An 18,506-nucleotide genomic window follows, 5' to 3' on the forward strand; every position below is an offset into this window, starting at 1 on the left:
AGCAAGTTCTCCTTTCAAGGATTCACTCTCAGACATTCTCCATGAGGAAACATCTACTCTGGTCTTGAATACTTCCAAGGACAGAGAGCTCTCTCCGCTATGAGGCACGCTACTTCTGTCATTGGACAGTTCTAGTTGGTAGAAATGGCTCTCATCATCAAGTCCACCTTGGCCTTCACGTCACTTTCACCCACCGGTGTTCATTCTGCCCTCTAACTCCATAGTCTAATTTCATTCCCACATGGCAGCTGTTCCAATATTTGATGAGCCTCTATTCAGAATCTTTTCTTCTCATGTACCTTTTTTCATGAAATACTCTGTCATCCTCTGAAAACTAGCAAATCTATGTCTCTTAGTTGGCAACTAGAAGTTCTCTTAAAACCGAGCAATGCCATGACCAATATAGAGCACATGGGCCTAAATTTTATCCTTGACTCAGCTCTCTGGGCATTCTTCTGACCTGCTAAGTTATCAATATGGCTTAACTTGCTCTTGGTGAACCCATTCTGCTTATCAGTGCCAATCTTTTCTATGTGCTTACATGTCATCTAATTAATACCAATCCATTCTTAGTTTGAAAAAGATCAAAATAAAATTTACTCTTCTATATATATTGAAGTATATTATTTCTACCTTTCTGAAAATTGGACAACTGCTATTTTCCAGGCTTGAGGCAACCCTGATCTTCATGACTTTGAGAAGCAGCTTCTGTCATTCTGTTGAAGGGAGTGCACCCGGGTCTGGTAAATGGTCTTCATTATAAACGTTCAGATTTTATGCTACTATATTTTCACGTGATAGTTTTTCTGTTCTTTCCAAGCATGTAATGGGGTTCAAGGAGTCCCACGGCCCCACGCTTAGTAGCTCCAACATTTTCCCACTATCGGCCTTTCTGGTCTAGTTCTCGGAAATAGAGATAGCTAATAGTGAAAATGTATTTTTTCCTTTAACCTTTGCTATGAATTTCAGGCCATTCTGGGTTTTATTCTTTCCTGCCCAAATTTTACTTTTTATAGACAATAAATACAGGTAAACAATTTTTAAATAATAATTTATTAAATTGATCCATTCATTTAAAGGTAATATCTGATGCCTCCAAGTTTACATCCACGAATGCTGTTGGGTAGGGCTGGAAAATCTGGAGAACATATCTCTAGACCCTCCTGTTGTCATGTCACAAGATGTCCTTATCAGAGCCAGAATAGTGACTCTCAGTGTATGAATGAGGGGTCGCAAGGGAGATATCTGGAGCTGGCTGTGCAGTTCCTAGGGAGGGAGAGACAGAGCTGCAATGAAGTCTGGAGGGACTTAGGGTACTCTCTTCACTGACTGCTCCAGACAGAAACTGACATTCTTTCCCTTCCTCATTTACACTCAGCTGGAAATGGGAAAGGGAGAGAAAGAGACACCAAGCTGGTGTTCAGTTCACAGCCAGTGACCCTCTGGTTATCTGCAAAGATGGGAGAAGGGATTTATATATGAAATGTGAATTTCTCAGTGCTATTCACAACTAGAGCTTGTGAGTCCAGGGACTTGTAGGTGGGATCTCATAAGAAGCAGCCTTATCTAGATTGGGCTGTGTGGATCTGCGCAATTTTTGTACTCTCCACCCTCTTCTCTTTGATTCTGCAGCAGAGTATTGCTGTGGAAAGGAGGAATATGGAAGTGACCTGAAAACTCCAGCTGGCTTCCCTGAAGGCCCTTTTCTTCCTGTAGACCTGAGGCATGGACTCTGAGTTCTAACCATGGAAGCCAAAGGTGGATACTGTCTCAGGGAATAACAACAACCCAGTCAAGTCACACATTTGGGTAACAGATCCTTTCAAAGATATAGTTCCTTGCATTCACCAAAGTTTCAGCCCTAGCCAAACAGAAAACCTGGGAGCCTCATGCACTGGGACAATAGTATGATGTGGCTGAGTCCATGACGGGCCACACACTCCTGTCAGTGGCTGCAGTTGTAGAACAGGGTCTTTCCTCCTAATTGGCTGCTGCTGTGATGTTGTAGGGGCTCTGGTCACCTTTTTTCTGATCCTGACAAGGGAGAAGGAGTGTGGAAGTACTGGTCTTCCAGCGAGAACATCTGGATGGAAAGTGTGGAAATACGGGCCACTTGCATGGGGCGGGGGAGTGGCAGGTGCTATCCAGGGCATGTGGTAGTAACATGAAGGTGGGATGTGGTCCTCCCTCTGCTGAAGTGGGCACCATGGAAGCCTTGGCTCTATCATTTGACAGTCAGGCCACAAGCCCAGGGGCAGCACCAGGTAGTATAAGGAGTCACAAGAATGGGCATCACATCAGACAGCCCCCTGAGGATGAAAACTAGCCCTGCCTGAGGCAAGCCACTTGGGGTCAGTATTTGTAAAGTAGGGACAATAGTGCCTGTCCTGCTTCCCTCTCTGGGCTGACTGTGAGGAAGAGTGGAGTACTGCACACCAATGTGTTTTATAACTGCAAACCTATATGCCCTCTTGAGACTCCTAGATGTGGACAGAACCAGGAGGTTTTGGTGCCTTTCTTACTTTTTCCTTGGTGAGCATTGCTGAGCACATATTCCAGCCTCTCCCACAGGCGGTCATTGATGAATATGGATTCCTCCAGGCGCTGGCGCAGGTTCTGGATCTCAACAAGATTCTTTTCCAGCAGGTCGGCCCCTGTTGCGTACCACCAAGACATGGGAGAGGTAGGAAATGGGGAAGGCTGTCACTCATGGGCAGGTGGGGGGTTCTGCCCAGGGTCTCCCTGCAAGATCCCTGCCCATATCTATACTTCCGTCAACTTCCTCCTCACAACTGGGCACCCAGGAAACACCAGGCAACTTCGTTTAAAGAGCTCCTGGGCTCTCAATCACATCCACTCACTGACAGAAAGACTAAGGTAAGTGGAGATGAAATTAGATCAGGCTGTGAATAATGAGTGACACTGAGTGTTTTCCTTTGGTGAGAAGTGACAAGGAAGAGCCTGGGGAGGTATCAGGACCTGAAGGAGGAGTGAGAGAAAGGGACACCTTCAAGGAGAGAAAAAGATGCACAAAGGAAAGCGTAGAAAGACCAAAATTAGCTTCATCCACCAGGACATCTTGCTTAGGGCCAGCTTTTTCTCTGAGAATTTCAAATGTTGTATTGCTACACTGTCTGCATCCCAGAAACTGAGCTGCTTCAAGGCATTCCTCTACACAGCTGCACCCCTAGCCACTGGGTGCCAGATGCCTGGCTCCAAACCCAATGGCAAAGTTTGAGAGGCAGGACTGGCTTGTAGTTGTATACAAAGTGTGTGTGTGTGTGTGTGTGTGTGTGTGTGTATAGAAACAGTCTCCCATCCCGCAATAGCTCTTGACCTAAGGAAGACCTACCTTCCCCATGGAAGGGAACACACAAATGTGAGGCAACTCATCCTCCCTACAGAGTGCCTCAGAGTGCCTTCCTTTATTGTCCTGCCCAGAGTGAGTCCCTAGGTAGGGGAAATGGGAGAGGCACGTAGAAAGCACCAACACTGAGCTGGACTTCATTCTCTGGCTGACCCACGGGATGTTGCCTTTCATCTTCTCACCCATTTTCTGTGAGCCAGGGTCTAACAGAGGAACAAAAAACCATCTGGCCGGGAAAGGAATGTATCATTCCTGTCAATGGGCTCTATTTCACCAACTTCTCCTTTGTATTTTACCAGAGGGCTTGGAGTTGGGCTGGTATAAAGAGGAGAAGGAGGATAGGTTCCCAGATGCATTCATCTTCTGAGGCCTCATCTCATCCCATGGGCCACTGCTGCCATGAAGCCCAGGGTCTGGTGTCCCACTCAGTTGTGTGGTGCCACTCAAAGGACAGAAGGGCTGAGCAGACATGGCTTCTGAATGGTTGCTGGGCAATGAACCTGAATCAGCAGGAGTGGCTGGGCTCACATCTGTCCAGAAAGGAATATGAGTGAGAAACAAACAGAGAAGTCAGAAATGAAGTGTTTTAAAAATAATTATACTGGGTTGAATAGTATCCTCCAAAAATTCATGTCTACCTGGAACCTCAGACTGTGACCTTTATGGATATAATTACTTAAGATGAGATGATACTGGATTAGGGTGGACCCTGAATCCAACAAGACTGATACACAGGGGAGAAGACCACATGACAGTGGAGGCAGAAATGGGAGTGATGCATCTTCAAGGCAAAGGATGCTTCCTGCAACCACCAGAAGTCAGGGAGAGGCAAGGAAAAGGGAGCATGGCCTGTTGATGCCTTGATTTCAGACTCCTAGCCTCCAGAACTGTGAGAGAACAAAGTGCTGCTGTTTTTATTTTTGTTTTGTTTTGTTTTTTTGCGATACGCGGGCCTCTCACCATTGTGGCCTCTCTCGTTGCAGAGCACAGGCTCCGGATGCGCAGGCTCAGCGGCCATGGCTCACAGGCCCAGCCGCTCTGCGGCATGTGGGATCTTCCCGGACCGGGGCGCGAATCCGTGTCCCCTGCATCGGCAGGCGGACTCTCAACCACTGCGCCACCAGGGAAGCCCCTGCTGTTGTTTTTAACATCCAGTTTGTGATATTTTGTTACAGCAGCCTTAGAAAAGTAATGCAGTAATTCGTGGAATGAAGACTAAGGTGGATATCAGTGACCCCCAGCCTAGTGCTGAGTATCAGCTAAAAACTCATTTCTCAAGGACCATAAATTTCACCCCAAGGTTACTGGCATCCCTGGCCTATGATATCAAGAAGTAGTTGTTAGATGTAGTGTCTGAGGGTCACAGTGCACACGCAGGAAAAGTACAGGGGCCCCTCTCCTAGCTCCCTCTATGATCCCCAAATGCTGGAATGTTCCCAGGGAGGTACTTCAGAAATGTCTCCTCCAACAGCAGGACTCATTGCCAATCATATAGGTCATGAGACTAAGGAGATGAAGCAATTGCTGGTCTGTGAACAGGTGATCCACTCACCCAACAGTCTATGCTCTTGCCAGCAACAGAGCAGCTAGTCCTTCCTGAGGTTGTTCTGTACTGGGGTTGTTGGAAGAGGATGAAGAAGGGAAAATTGTCTCTACTTCTGGCGGATGTGCAGAAAACCTAGACAAGGTGGCTCCCACTCCTCCTGCCTCAGCTTACTCTGAACGCCTCCTGAGGCTGAAGGAGTGTCTGAGTGGCAAGTGGTGAGTTGCATCCCACCCAGAATGGCTCATGAGACTGTAAAAATAATTCTTAAATATAGCTGATTGTCTGGCTCCCGTCCAAAGAATGACCTGGGTATTTCTGCATGGGGGATTGTAGAACCAAAAAATATATGGTATCTTACAGCTCAATGATCCTACGAGAACACCATCATGTCCTTTGCTGGCTCCCTTTAGAAAAAAAACCTGGCTAGGTGGCAGGGCCATAATTCAGAGAAAAGTTCAAGAGTCGCCCCTTTCAAGGATTATTATCAAGGTCCACAGAGTAGTCGGGTTTCTCCTCTAAGCAGGGAGGAGTGAAGTCCTATTTCCCTCAACCAAGCCAAGTTCCTCTAGGGAACTGCCTACTTAAGTCAGTATCCTTCCCCAGTTTACATAATACCAGATGTAATTAACATCACAGTGAAATAAAGAGTAAAGCCTTCAGTTCAGAGCCTCACTTAAAGTAGGAACTCAATCAAAATGTGATTCCCAACCCCTTTCAAAGCCCCTTTATCTCCTCCCCAGAAAATCAACTTACTCTCAGCTAAGAGTGTAGGAGGGTTCATGTCTGTCAGTTAACAGTGATCAGCGTTTTCTTGTCCCATTCTCCCCTGGCCACACAACACAGGGAGCGTGCCCTACACGGCATGTGGAAAGCAGCAGAGAAGTGCCTCCTGTGAGAGGAATTCAGCCTCACAGTGAAGCTGCCACACACCATTTGTTAACTACCCTAGACATTTTGACCCCAAAAGCAAAGAAGAAGTAGTGATAAGCCATTGCCCCTCTGAGAAAATAATGACTTCAGATGGGAAAAAGAAGGGCTTCAGTCTCCCTCAGAAAAGATAGGAATAACAGAAAATAAGGCCAATACTTTGAGAGTGCCACTCCAGCAGCCACATTTTAAATGTGGCCATTCTTACAAGTAGTGGCAGGAATTGCAGGTAAGGAGAAGGTGTATTTGCCTTTCTCCTGCTGTCCCTCAGGGCAGCGCTGAGGTGGAACCAAGTGCCTATGGTCCAAGGATGCACTCAAAACTCCCATAGGCCCTTGGATGATGTCACATACATATCAAGGGCACCCCATTCATTTATAAATTCATGGGTGGAAGTGCAATGTGTCTAGGGTCTTGTCTCCTTTGCAGAGGCTAGGCCTTTGTGTGGGGCATAGGGGCAGAAAGAGTGGAATGGGGAAAACCCTCGCTCCAGAAGCCTACAGAAAGAGGTGTGCAACGGAGTGACTCCCTCTCTGCTTGGTCCCTGAATGCTGAGGCTGCAGTTCAGTGGACAGTCTAAGCTTTAGGGTCAGGCAGGCTCACAGTGAACGTTACCCCAAGCTGGGCTGTCTTCAGTAAGTTCCCTTACTTCACCAAGCCTCAGTGTCCTTAGCTGTGCTGTAAAATCAGAACACCAGCACCAACTTAAGAGGATTGCTGTCCTGATTAAATGAAGCAACATATGTGTAGTGGTCAATAATACAAGCATAATAGGTGCTCAATAAAGGTGTACTTCCTGTCTTCCCTTGGCTGCTATACTCGTGAGGAAACATTACGCTGCTTTGCTTCTCAGGGTAAAATGACAAACAGGCATAGTACCAGGTCAAAACCCATTATGGCTTATTCATGCCTAAAACAGACAGTTCAGGTAAAAACAAGAGAACAAAACAAAAAGCAGATATAGCCAGGGACTAAGGATGGTTTCCTGGTCCCTGGTTGTTCACACCAAAATCTGACTCATACAGTTGCCTAAAAATTCAAATGCTTTTCTCAGCAGGGAAAATAAAGAGAAGGCTTAGCAGGAGAAAATGAAGGTTTGATTTTAAACTTACTCTCCTCCTCCTATCCCTAGCAAGGCTGCCTTAAAGGCCTCCTTGGGGAATTCTGGAGAGGGGCATGCTGGTGATGGATTCAGCCAGTCCCAGTTACTGATGGTTTAGAGGATATTACAGCTGAATTATTAGAATGATGAGTGGGATCTGTAAAGCCACAAATGATAAAGAATACTTAGTGGTGAATAGAAAATAGGAACTGTGGCTGTTTACCCAAAAGAGTCCAAAATCAGAGGCCCAATGTTAATGATATTTGCATCCATAGTCTGAAACATGACGTGACTGTGTTGCAGTGATGAGGAGCATCTGTCCCCTCCCATTCCCAATTCATGACCCCTCCCCTCAAGTCCAATACCATGTACATGCCTGATGGGGTCTGGTGGCTGACGACGTCGGGGACTGGGAATGGAGAAAAGCTATCTGACACCCTTGGGGCCTGTGCTCGGCACCGAGCCCCAGACCTGTGCTCAACCAGGTGCATCACAGTGGATCTGCAGGGTCTGGCTGCCAAGACGCCTCCCCTTGGCCTAGACAAATAAGCGAGCACCCAGAAACTGGAGGCTCTCTGCATACTTACTGGCCACATCCACCGCAGGGCGCACTTCCTGCTCATCAAACAGCGGAGAGGTGCTGCTAGGGGAGCGATGGGCAGCGGACTGGGCACGGCTGCTGGAGCGGGTCTGGGGCCTAGTCTGGGGCCGGGCATCCTGCTTGGTCTCTAGGACTTCTGTCATTTTACCCTTCTTCTGCAACTCCCTTAAGATACTAGGGGGTAAGAAAGACAGAAGGAAAAGTGAAAGTCACCCGAACACCACAGCTGTATTGAGCTGGGTGCTCACAAGGGAGGCCCCAGGAGTCAAGGAGACTGTTCCTTTAGGGAAGAAACCAAACAATCCATTTCCATTTGGGGGTAGAGAGTTGGGAGGCAGGAGAGAACAACAGTGTCCAGTGCCTTGGCCACAAACATCCTGAGAAAGAGAGAAGACCCATCAGGCTCTGTAACACTTAACGGTTCCTTCACAAGACACCCACAGGCCCGTAAGATTTCAATATACTCTGTGACATAATCCACTGAATAGTATTTAAAACTGCTTCCTGAGGCAATGTTGCCTTCTGGGAGTCTTGTAGTTTCTAGACCTCCTTCCCTAAGTATAGTTATACACAGTATAAATCTATCTATGTCATATTTATAGTATAAATCTTTTTTCTTTCAAAGAAAATTTGTAGCCATTTAACACCTGCCAGCACTCGCTGGGTCACACTTGAAGATATCAGGTATAATCTCACTCCAGTTTTTAAAGATCTAGGGGAAATCAGAGGTGATCCCTGGGAGTACAGGAGACTCCTAAGACTGGAGAGTTAGGCTAGAGCAGCTCTATATTACTAAATTAGTGAATTAATACGAGACTTGGAACCCAAAGAAAAATAAATTAAAAAAATAGGAAATGAGACCACGTTGTCGCTCAGTATACATAATAGTGTAATGGTATAATCAGCTGTTTGGTTTTTATGGAGGGTGAGCGCTTCTGCTCCTTTGATCTTCTGGCCTTCGCTCTGGATCCTTTACCAGATTATATCTTTCATAGCTCCTGAAAATTTGGACTTACCTGAGGTCCCGCAGCACCTGTTCTCTTTGATTCTTCTTACTTATACAGTCATCTGAAAAGCAAATTTAAAAAAGGATCAGTCAGGGCTTCCCTGGTGGCGCAGTGGTTGAGAGTCCGCCTGCCGATGCAGGGGACGCGGGTTCGTGCCCCGGTCTGGGAAGATCCCACATGCCGCGGAGCGGCTGGGCCCGTGAGCCATGGCCGCTGAGCCTGCGCGTCCGGAGCCTGTGCTCCGCAATGGGAGAGGCCACAACAGTGAGAAGCCCGCGTACTGCAAAAAAAAAAAAAAAAAAAGGATCAGTCATAATTTAAACAGCTCTCATTTACCAAATACAAACACACATTGGGTTCTCTCTCTGGGATCAGAGACACAAAGCTGCTTGACTCTCAAGTCCAGGATACTCTGAATTTTCTCAGGAGACACTGGGTGGAGTCTTTAGAGAACTTGTCTGGCAGACTTTCCTGAACCCACCGTGAAGATCATCATCTCTACTCGCTCTGCCCTGAGTCAGAGTAAAAAGCTGAAAATGTCTCTTTTCCCACAGATCATGGGATACTTGTCCAGCTGGCCTCTGGACCACTCCAGGCAGAGCCTCCAAGTCCTGCCACAAGACTGGTTCCCAGTCCCGTGTCTGTGTGTCCCATCACAGCTTTCATGCAGAACCTACTCCTGCCTCTGTAGAGGTGACAGACATCCCTTTCCCACCTCTGCATCTGCCACCAGGAGCCTGCACAGTGGCCTCAAGCCTGCTCTCACTATGTGCCCTCAGGTCTCCAGGCAATATTCTATGTAAAAGGCTCCTGAAATAAATATTCCACAAAAGGTACTAATACACAGAGCGCCTAAATCATTCCCAAATCAGCAAGATTCTTTTATCATTCTTTTTTTTTTTTTTTTCGGTACGCGGGCCTCTCACTGTTGTGGCCTCTCCCGTTGCGGAGCACAGGCTCTGGACGCGCAGGCTCAGCAGCTATGGCTCACGGGCCCAGCCACTCTGCGGCATGTGGGATCTTCCCAGACCGGGGCACGAACCCGTGTCCCCTGCATCGGCAGGCGGACTCTCAACCACTGCGCCACCAGGGAAATCCTTTTATCATTCTTTTGAAGTACTCTGATTAATATTGTTTATTTGTCCTAAGAACAATCATGCACACTTTAGGGGCTGGTATTATTTGACCTCATTTTTTAGGTGAGGAAACAGATATCAAAAGGAATATGAATATGTCCAGAACTAGTAATGATCACATACAGGCTAGAGCAAGAGTCTTTAGATTCCTAGTTTAGGGCTCTTTTCAAGACAACTAGCTGCCCCTACTACACCTCTCTTTCAATTAGTTTCAGATAAATGCTGTCCCCCCACTGATAGCTCCTGTCATAACAGCCATATTCCATGAGAGATGGAGGAGCAGGCAATCATCATGGCATCCTCAACCCTGTGTGCCGCTCTGTTGCTCCTAACCAGCCAGTCCTTACTCTGGCCTCAAGATGGTGATTACAAAGCAGGACCCCAGATTGAAAAGTCGCTCGTGGATGAGTGTGGGCCTGTGTGAGCGTAGGTCCTTGGGAGGGACTAAAGGCCCTCCTGAGGCCTGGGGCCAGATTACCTGTGTTGAACTTGCTGGCAAGGCTCTCTGCCAGCTGGCTGCTCTTGGTCAGCTGCTCACGGAAATGCTGCTCCATGTAGCAGTCAATCTTATTACTGCTGAGGAGCTCTTCAAAGGTCTTTGCTGTGTTCTTGACATGCTGGATGAGAAGGGAAGAGACAGCCCTCCCAATCCTCATCTTTTCCCGCAGGTGGGTCAACTCTCGAGCCTGATCCTGGATCAAGGAATATTTCCTAAGGCGGGAAAGAAACAGTTAAGGGTGGAAGGGGGTGACTGATAGATTATGGCGCTTCAGCAGAAGGTGCTTTGAGAATTTCACCGAAAGAGCCTCCACGCTGAACTCTAGCACGTGTTTAGTGACTGGAATGGGGTAAAGAGAATGATGTGTTTCTCTGTGTAAAAGACCCCTGCTAAGATCATCTTTCCCCTTGCCCTATACTTCTGAAAATGGCTTTCTTCTTTAATTCTACTGTAAAATCTGCTCCCAGTCCCTCTCTTCAGCTTATAATCCATTTCAATACAGTAAACAAAGCTAGGTGTTAATTGAAAAGTTGAAAGGAAAAGCATTATGTGAGAGAAGAGACCACTTGTCTAGGCAGCGGGATTCTTCTTTCACCAGGATGGACCTATCTGTGCCTTTTCCATAGACAGCCAAGGCTTGATTGGCAAGACATCCTCAAGCCCTTAATTTAATCACTATATACTATTGCTTCTGTATTCTCCAGTGTAACTGCTACAGTTTTGCCCATAGGGTTCAAAAGAATGATCTGAAAAATATGATCTCCAAAAAATGTTCTGAATTAATTTAGAATCCTATGATATCTTGGCCAATATAACTACTATTTGTTATATAGAAGAGTAGAAGAGAAGGTTTTAGTTTATCTTGTTCCTGAGGGAGGCAAAGAGGTTAGATGTATGAGCAGGAATCAGCAAGCCCAATGCACTCTGTCCTCCCACCGCAAACTTGAGAAGTCACTTTACTACTTTGTGCCTCAGTTTCTTTATCTGCAAAGTGAGAGTCATTTAGCTTCTTTGCCTTTTTAGAAATACGGTCAGGATTGAAATTTATTTTAAATGTTGGGATGAGTACAGCAAAGCCTATAAAGCATTTAACTTATCAAAATGAAGACAGATTATCATTCATTACTTTGGTAATGGTGAACTTATAAGACCAACTTGACATCCTCTGTGTTTCTACAGATGTGCCAGAGCAGAACCAACGGCTTTTGATTTCACCATTTTCTCTTGGAGACCTAGGCAGTGTTGTCTGTATTGTGCCAGCAGAAAGCACAGGTGTTTGTTTTCTGAGAAGCGAAAATCTGCCTGAGGCCCAGGGTCGCTGGTCTGGAACAGGCAATCCAGGTGTTGGAAGGAGCCTGAATGGGCATCAGGGCAGGTCAAGTAGCATAAAACCCGCTTTGAACCTTTTAACCCACCCTATACTTTATTCACATTTCTGTCCAACAATTCTCAAGTCATTAAGCAGCTATACTGGTTACTAGGCTAAGAATTCTTTCAGTGCTGACACAGGCAAGCACAGAGGGGGCTCTCAGTAAACAGTTCTTCAATAATGGAAAAGAGAAGTGCTTGCAAACCTCCACTCATCTCTCCCTGTGTTCCTGTCCTAAGTGTCCTCTCAGGGAGCCTATGGATTCTCCATTGACGCAGAAAACCCTTTCCTTAAGAAGGAGCCTGCACTCACTTGTGCAGAGGTCTGTGAAATGGGATTGTCTTCAGAAATTCATCTCAGTGGGTGACAGCTTCTTAGGAAGAGATGGCCTTGTCCTACACTCTTTTCATCTGGGCTTCCAAAACACCCAGAGGTTAGAACAGTTAAGAGTGTTCTGTTGAAGCTATCTATTCGTATACTTTCCTTCCCCACCGGTTTGAGTTTCTCCATGGAAGAGACCAGATCTTATTTATTTATTTATTTTTGGGCGGTACGCAGGCCTCTCGCTGCTGTGGTCTCTTCCGTTCCGGAGCACAGGCTCTGGACGCGCAGGCTCTAGACGCACAAGCTCACCGGCCATGGCTCACGGGCCCAGCCGCTCCATGGCATGTGGGATCCTCCCAGACCAGGGCACGAACCCGTGTCCCCTGCATCGGCAGGCGACTCTCAACCACTGCGCCACCAGGGAAGCCCGAGACCAGATCTTATTGATTCCAGGTGCCTAACATGGTATCTAGCAAATGATACATTCAGTAAACATTTATGAGCTATTACGTATAAAAGCCTTTCTCAAATGTAATATAAGTACAGGAAAATACTATTATTACTGCTGCTTCAGATGCATTAAGGATTTAAGCACACTGCAAAATCTCAGAAATTCTACTTCAATATGCAGATGACTTACTTCTGTGTTCCTCATCTAGAGAGAACTCAGGAGTTAATTCAAAATATTTGTTACGACTGGCTTATAAAGGCCATAAGGCCTCGTGAGATACACTTCAGTTCTCACAAGGAAAGGTACATTACCTAGGTCATGATTTATCTCTAAAAGGACACTTTCTGTCTCCAGAAAGAATAAGTACCACCCCAAGTAACCCAACCTATGACTAAGAACTTAGAGGTTTCCTCAGACCTGCAGGATATTGACAAGCCAGGGTCCCTAACTTTTCCTTGTTAGCTACTCCACTCTATGTAGGAATTGACTAAAAATAACACTCAAGAACCTCTTCCTTGGGAAACAAAATATGAGAAAGGCTTTACTGAAACTAACGGGCTTTACAAAATCCTCCTGCATTGGGACCCGCCCACCGGCCCCCAACCTGCCAACTACCCTAAACCTTTCATGCTATTTGTTTAGGAATGTAATAATCAGGCTTTGGAAGTTCTTATGCAAAAATCTGGAGGAAAAAAATAGACCCATAGCCTACAATTAGGTCCAGTGGCCCGGGCATACCCAAATTGTTTAAAGGCAGTAGCTGCAGCCTTTAAATTCCTTTGTGGGATCCTCCTGGAAACTTGTTCAGGGAAGTGAATTAAATTTACAGGTTCCTCATGTTGTAGAAAGTTTGCTAAACATTGAGCGTGCACACCATTTCTTAGCTAGTAGATTAGCATGAGACTCTACTTCTGCCTCCTAATCTGAGCATTCTTTGCTGCCGCTCTTTAAACCCTGTTACCTTCCTACGCTTACCTGACAGAGAGAGACTCAATGGTGCTGAATTTGGCTCCCCAAATCTAACTCCTAGATGAGTTTTACAGAAAACCCTATTAGCCAACCCAGATTTAGTACTCTGTGTTGGTGGCTCCTATGCCACAAATTCTGAAGGGGAACGTCAAGCTGCATGTACTGTAACTACTCGACACGAACTGTTAGAAAGAGGAGTCCCTTCCTCAGTTTAATTCAGCTCAACCTACAGGACTGTCTATCCTCACTTGAGCCTGTGAATTGGCAAAAGGAAAAACTGCAAATATCTACACTGATAGCAGGTATGCCTTCAGAGTGGTCCATGGCTTTGGTATGCTCTGGGAACAGAGAAGATTTTTAAGTCCAGTGATACACCTATAAAAATGGACCTCAGGTTGCTGACCTCCTCTCTGCACTATTATTGCCCTCACAAGTTGCTGTCATAAAAACTGAGGCTCGTACCCACTGATCAGACCCTGAATACCAGGGAAATGTGATGGCTGACTTTCATGCTAAGGCTACTACTCAAGAAATTACTAAGGTACCAAAACTTTGTAATTTAAATGAACTCCATAAAATGGCACATAGCCATTTTTCCTGAATTTCCACAACCTACCGTCCACGGTAGAGCCAAATCAGATTACTTAAGACAATTTGTGTAATAGGCAAAAAATTGTATCTGATGCTGAAAGATACAAAAGTGTCATGAAGAAGGACGAATATGTAACATAAAAAAGAGGACTTTCAGAGGGCCCAAATGGCTGTCTGGTGCTTCCTGAATCTCTCAAACTACCACTCTTGCAAGCACTTTATGAGACTACCCACAATGGAATTGACAAAATGACTCAAATTATGAAAAAATGTTAGTGATACGGTTGTTCTAAATTAGCAAGACATGTTTATAATCAATGTTTAAACTGTCAATCATATAACATGGGTAAAACCATTAACGTAACTCCAAGGGCTGCTCCCCCACTGTCTGGACCATTTGAATATTTACGATTAAACTTTTTCAATTGTCTCCTTTAGGGGCTATCAATATGTACTTGTAATGGTGTGTCTAGAGGAATAGAAGCTTTCCCATGTTGGAAAGCTGATGCCAACATTGTAGTCAAGAAATTATTAGAAAATGTTTTTCCATTGTGGGGAATCCCAAATGAAATTTCAAATATTAGAGGGACTCACTTCACTAGACAGGTTTTAAAACAACTAACCAAGGTTATTCAAACATTATGGCATTATCATTGTCCCTATCAGCCTCAGTCTTTAGGGAAGTTGAATGTACCAATGGCATTCTAAAATTTAAATTGGCAACACTGACTGAAAACACAGGAATACCTTGGCCTAAAGTGCTACCCTCAGCCCTCATGACAATGAGGTCAACACATTTTGGGAAACATAAATTAACACCCTTGTGAAATCACCACTGGACAACCCATGCCTTTGATAAGAGAACCCCATGCACATCCTGCCCTTGTAAATTCTAATATGACCCAATACTGTAGGGCACTAATACAATATTCAAAAGCTTACAGTCAACAGGTCAAGGAGACTTTCAGAGATCCTTGGTCTGATGAGGACTTTGTATCCCTTACGCTGGAACCTGGAGACTAGGTATTCTGGAAGAGATATCAATGAAAAACTCCACTTGAACCTTGATGGAAAGGGGCCTACCAGGTTTTTCAAAATTTCTCACACAGCAGTTAAATTACGGGATATTGAAACTTGGATCCATGTCTCTCAACTGAAGAGACGCCTCCCTGCACCACCACCAGACTCTTGAACTTGTCAACCTTCAGCTGACTTAAAATGAAAGATTTCCAGGAAAAAAAAAAATCTTCACTCAAAGCAGATGACAACATCAGGTAGACAGCTTACACCCAAGATCACAGAACATGATTCTGCTGGATTCCCCATTCTCTTCCAGGACTTATTTTTATAACAATTATTGTGATATTGCTATTTTACAAACACAAAACATTCAAACTCATTTTCCTTTTTCTGTTAGGGATTTTCTCTACCCACTAAGGTCTACCATTCAATGCATACCCTCCTTTACTAATCAAAATGATTGTTATGTTATTATTATTTAAGTGTAGCCACTTAAATGCTCAGGGAGACTCTCAGTTAATATTAGAACCAGGTTTTATACATACTTGGATGACAGGAAAAATGGCCTTACAGAAAGATTTAGTATCCATCCTTTGGCCATTCAGCTAATACTGATGGCCAATTAATCTGCCATTGAGAGGAAGCTTCAGAAGCCAAAGGATGGCCTGTAATCACTGTAAACTTCATTGCTGGCAATCTGTCCCTATGCATAGTAAACCTTAATGGTACTGGACTTGATTTAGGACATGTTCTGGACTCACTCTTTAATCGCACCCTTTGGTTTGACTCAGATGATGGAGACTGAACTCCTATATATAATGACACAGATTTTAAAATAGATAATGACAATGAAATCTTTGATTATAGTATTAAGAAAATTACTGAAGCTAAACTCAACCTAATCTACAAAACAAGAAAAAATTACATTGGGCTGCCTCTCGTAAGTGCCTTTGAAAATCATAAACAAAACTTAAGCTGTTCCCCCAAATTGGCATGAGGTGGCCAGTTTTAACCAAACCTCGATCATTAGGAAAACTCTAATGCTATAACAAATCATTGTAAATAATCAACAGTCTCTGCATTCTTACTATATGAGCTATCTTATAACAATATACTTCTGAGCCTCATTCTAACTGTCCATTTAAGAGTTCCCAGTTCATGAACTGTTTTTATGTGCACAATAAACTCTTACTAATTACTATTTTTAGTGATCCAATAGTTTCAATGTTGTCATTTCTGGATTTTTTACACTCAGTTCCCTCTAACTTTCTCATTCACACCAACTTTGGCTACCCGTTCCCATCGCACCGCCATCATCTCCATCCTTCTTCTTGTTATTCTCTTTTTCCAACTAAGAAGATGCGTCTTCTCCTATCTGCTCTTTCAGCTCTATCTCAGGATATAATATTAGCATAGTGTTCCTTGTAAGAAACACACACACGACACACAGATATACATCAGGGGCCAAGGCCCAGTCTTGGCTGCATTTACTAAGATAACAGACCCTTTAACATCCTAGTCCATCAAGAGGTATAAAATACTAGTTCAGGAAGGGACTTCATCTTATTTTACAGATGAAGACATTGAGGCTCACAAAGAATAAGAAAGATATTTGACATATGTCAAAAATATCTCAATAAAGCTGAGGGGGGATATATCTGAACCCCCGTAATTGGTTGGTGGAAGAGCCATCATTAAAAATTTTGGCTTCAAACTCTCAACCTAGTATCTTTATCAGTACCATGCATCCTCTTCTTCTGACTTTCAGGGGTCACTGAGATATAAATGAAGCTAATTCTACTTTTAAAACAAGGCTCTTTTCTGAAACACATTTATTATTCTGGATTCTATAGGTCTATTATTTACTCTCAGCCAGTTTCCAAATAATAAATAGCACTTATCACAATAACAATTAAAATGTATCTAGGTAATTTTTTTGCATAAAACCTGTTTTTTTGAAAAAATCAATAAGCCTCTGGCCAGGCTAACTAAGAAAGAGAGAAGACACAAATTACTAATAACAGAAATGAAAGAGAGGACATCATTATAGATCCCATGGACATTAAAAGAATAAAGGAATACTATGAATAACTCTAATCCCACAAATTTGATAACCTAGAGGAAATGGGCCAATTTCTTGAAAAACACAATCTGCCAAAACTCATACAAGAAGAAATAGACAATCTGAATAGAACTATATCTATTGAAGACATTGATTCAATAATTAATAACCTTCCAAAACAGAAAGAACCAGGCCCAGATGGGTTCACTAGTGAATTCTACCAAATATTTAGGGAAAAAATTATACCAATTCTCCATAGTCTCTTCCAGAAGATAGAAGCAGAGGAGATACTTTCTAACTCATTCTATGAAGCTAACATTACCCTAATATCAAAACCAGACAAAGGCATTATAAGAAAAAAACTACAAACCAATATCTTTCATGAACATATGTGCAAAAATTCTCAGCAAAATATTAGCAAATTGAAGTCAACAATGTATAAAAAGAATTATACAACAGACCAAGTGAGATTTATTCCAGGCATGCAAAGCTGGCTCCAACATTTGAAAATCACCTGATGTAATTCATCACATCAATAGGCTAATGAAGAAAAATCACATGATCTTATCAATAGATGCAAAATAAAGCATCTGCCAAAATCCAACACCTATTCATGATTTAAAAAAAAAACTCCCAGCAAAATAGGAATAAAAAGAAACTTTCTCAACTTGATAAAGAATATCTACAAAAAACATATAACTAACATTACACTTAGTAGTAAGAACCCAGAAGCTTTTCCACTCAGATCAGAAACAAGGTAAGGTTATCCCCTCTCACCACTCCTTTGCAACATCATATTGGAATTCCTAGCTAATGCAATAAGATAGGGAAAAGAAATAAAAAGTTTACAGAATGGAAAGGAAGAAATACAACTTTGTTTGCAATGACATTATTGTCTATGTAGAAAATCTGAAAGGATCAACCAAAAAACTCTTGGAACTAATAAGTGATTACAGTAAGGTTGCAGAATACAAGGTTAATATACAAAAGTCAGCTTCTTTCCTATAAACCAGCAATGTACAAGTGGAAATTGAAACAATACCATTTGCATTAGCACCCCTCAAAATGACATATTTAGGTATAAATCTAACAAAATGTGTACAAGACCCATGTGAGGAAAGCTACAAAACTCTGAGGAAGGAAATCAAAGAAGAACTAAATAACTGAAGAGATATTTCATATTCATGGATAGGAAAATGCAATATTGTCAAGATGTCAGTTCTTCCCAACTTCATTTAAAGACCCAAGGCAATCACAGTCAAAATCCCAAGCAAGTTATTTTGTAGATATTGGCAAACTGATTCTAAGGTTTACATGGAGAGGCGAAAGAACCAGAAGAGTCAACATAATATTGAAGGAGAAGAACAAAGCCAGAGGACAGACACTACCAACCTTAAGACTTACTATATACCTATAGTAATCAAGAAAGTGTGGTAGTGGTGAAAGAATAGACAAATCAACAGAACAAAATGGAGAGCCCAGAAACAGACCCACAAAAATATAGTTGACTGATCTATGACAAAGGAGTAAAGGCA

At 43.5% G+C, this 18,506-nt stretch overlaps 1 protein-coding gene across 5 annotated transcripts in view; it reads right to left on the minus strand.

Annotated features, from left to right (window-relative positions):
• Positions 1–1,041: 1,041 nt before the first annotated feature.
• LOC116754717 (myomegalin) overlaps positions 1,042–18,506 on the minus strand; it is a 37,377-nt gene continuing 19,912 nt past the window's right edge. For 4 of the 5 annotated variants that reach the window (XM_032633618.1, XM_032633603.1, XM_032633621.1 and 1 more), the window contains exons 3-8: positions 10,165–10,397; positions 8,560–8,611; positions 7,530–7,717; positions 3,664–3,897; positions 2,523–2,654; positions 1,042–1,266 (exon numbers count right to left, since the gene is read on the minus strand). In XM_032633618.1, coding sequence (XP_032489509.1) covers positions 1,175–1,266; positions 2,523–2,654; positions 3,664–3,897; positions 7,530–7,717; positions 8,560–8,611; positions 10,165–10,397 — 931 coding nt within the window. In that variant the 3' untranslated portion in view covers positions 1,042–1,174. The remainder of the gene's footprint in view (positions 1,267–2,522; positions 2,655–3,663; positions 3,898–7,529; positions 7,718–8,559; positions 8,612–10,164; positions 10,398–18,506) is intronic. The other variant, XM_032633629.1, reaches the window with a different exon arrangement.

Source organism: Phocoena sinus, chromosome 1, assembly GCF_008692025.1.
Source record: "Phocoena sinus isolate mPhoSin1 chromosome 1, mPhoSin1.pri, whole genome shotgun sequence".
NCBI classification, from domain to species: Eukaryota; Metazoa; Chordata; class Mammalia; order Artiodactyla; family Phocoenidae; genus Phocoena; species Phocoena sinus.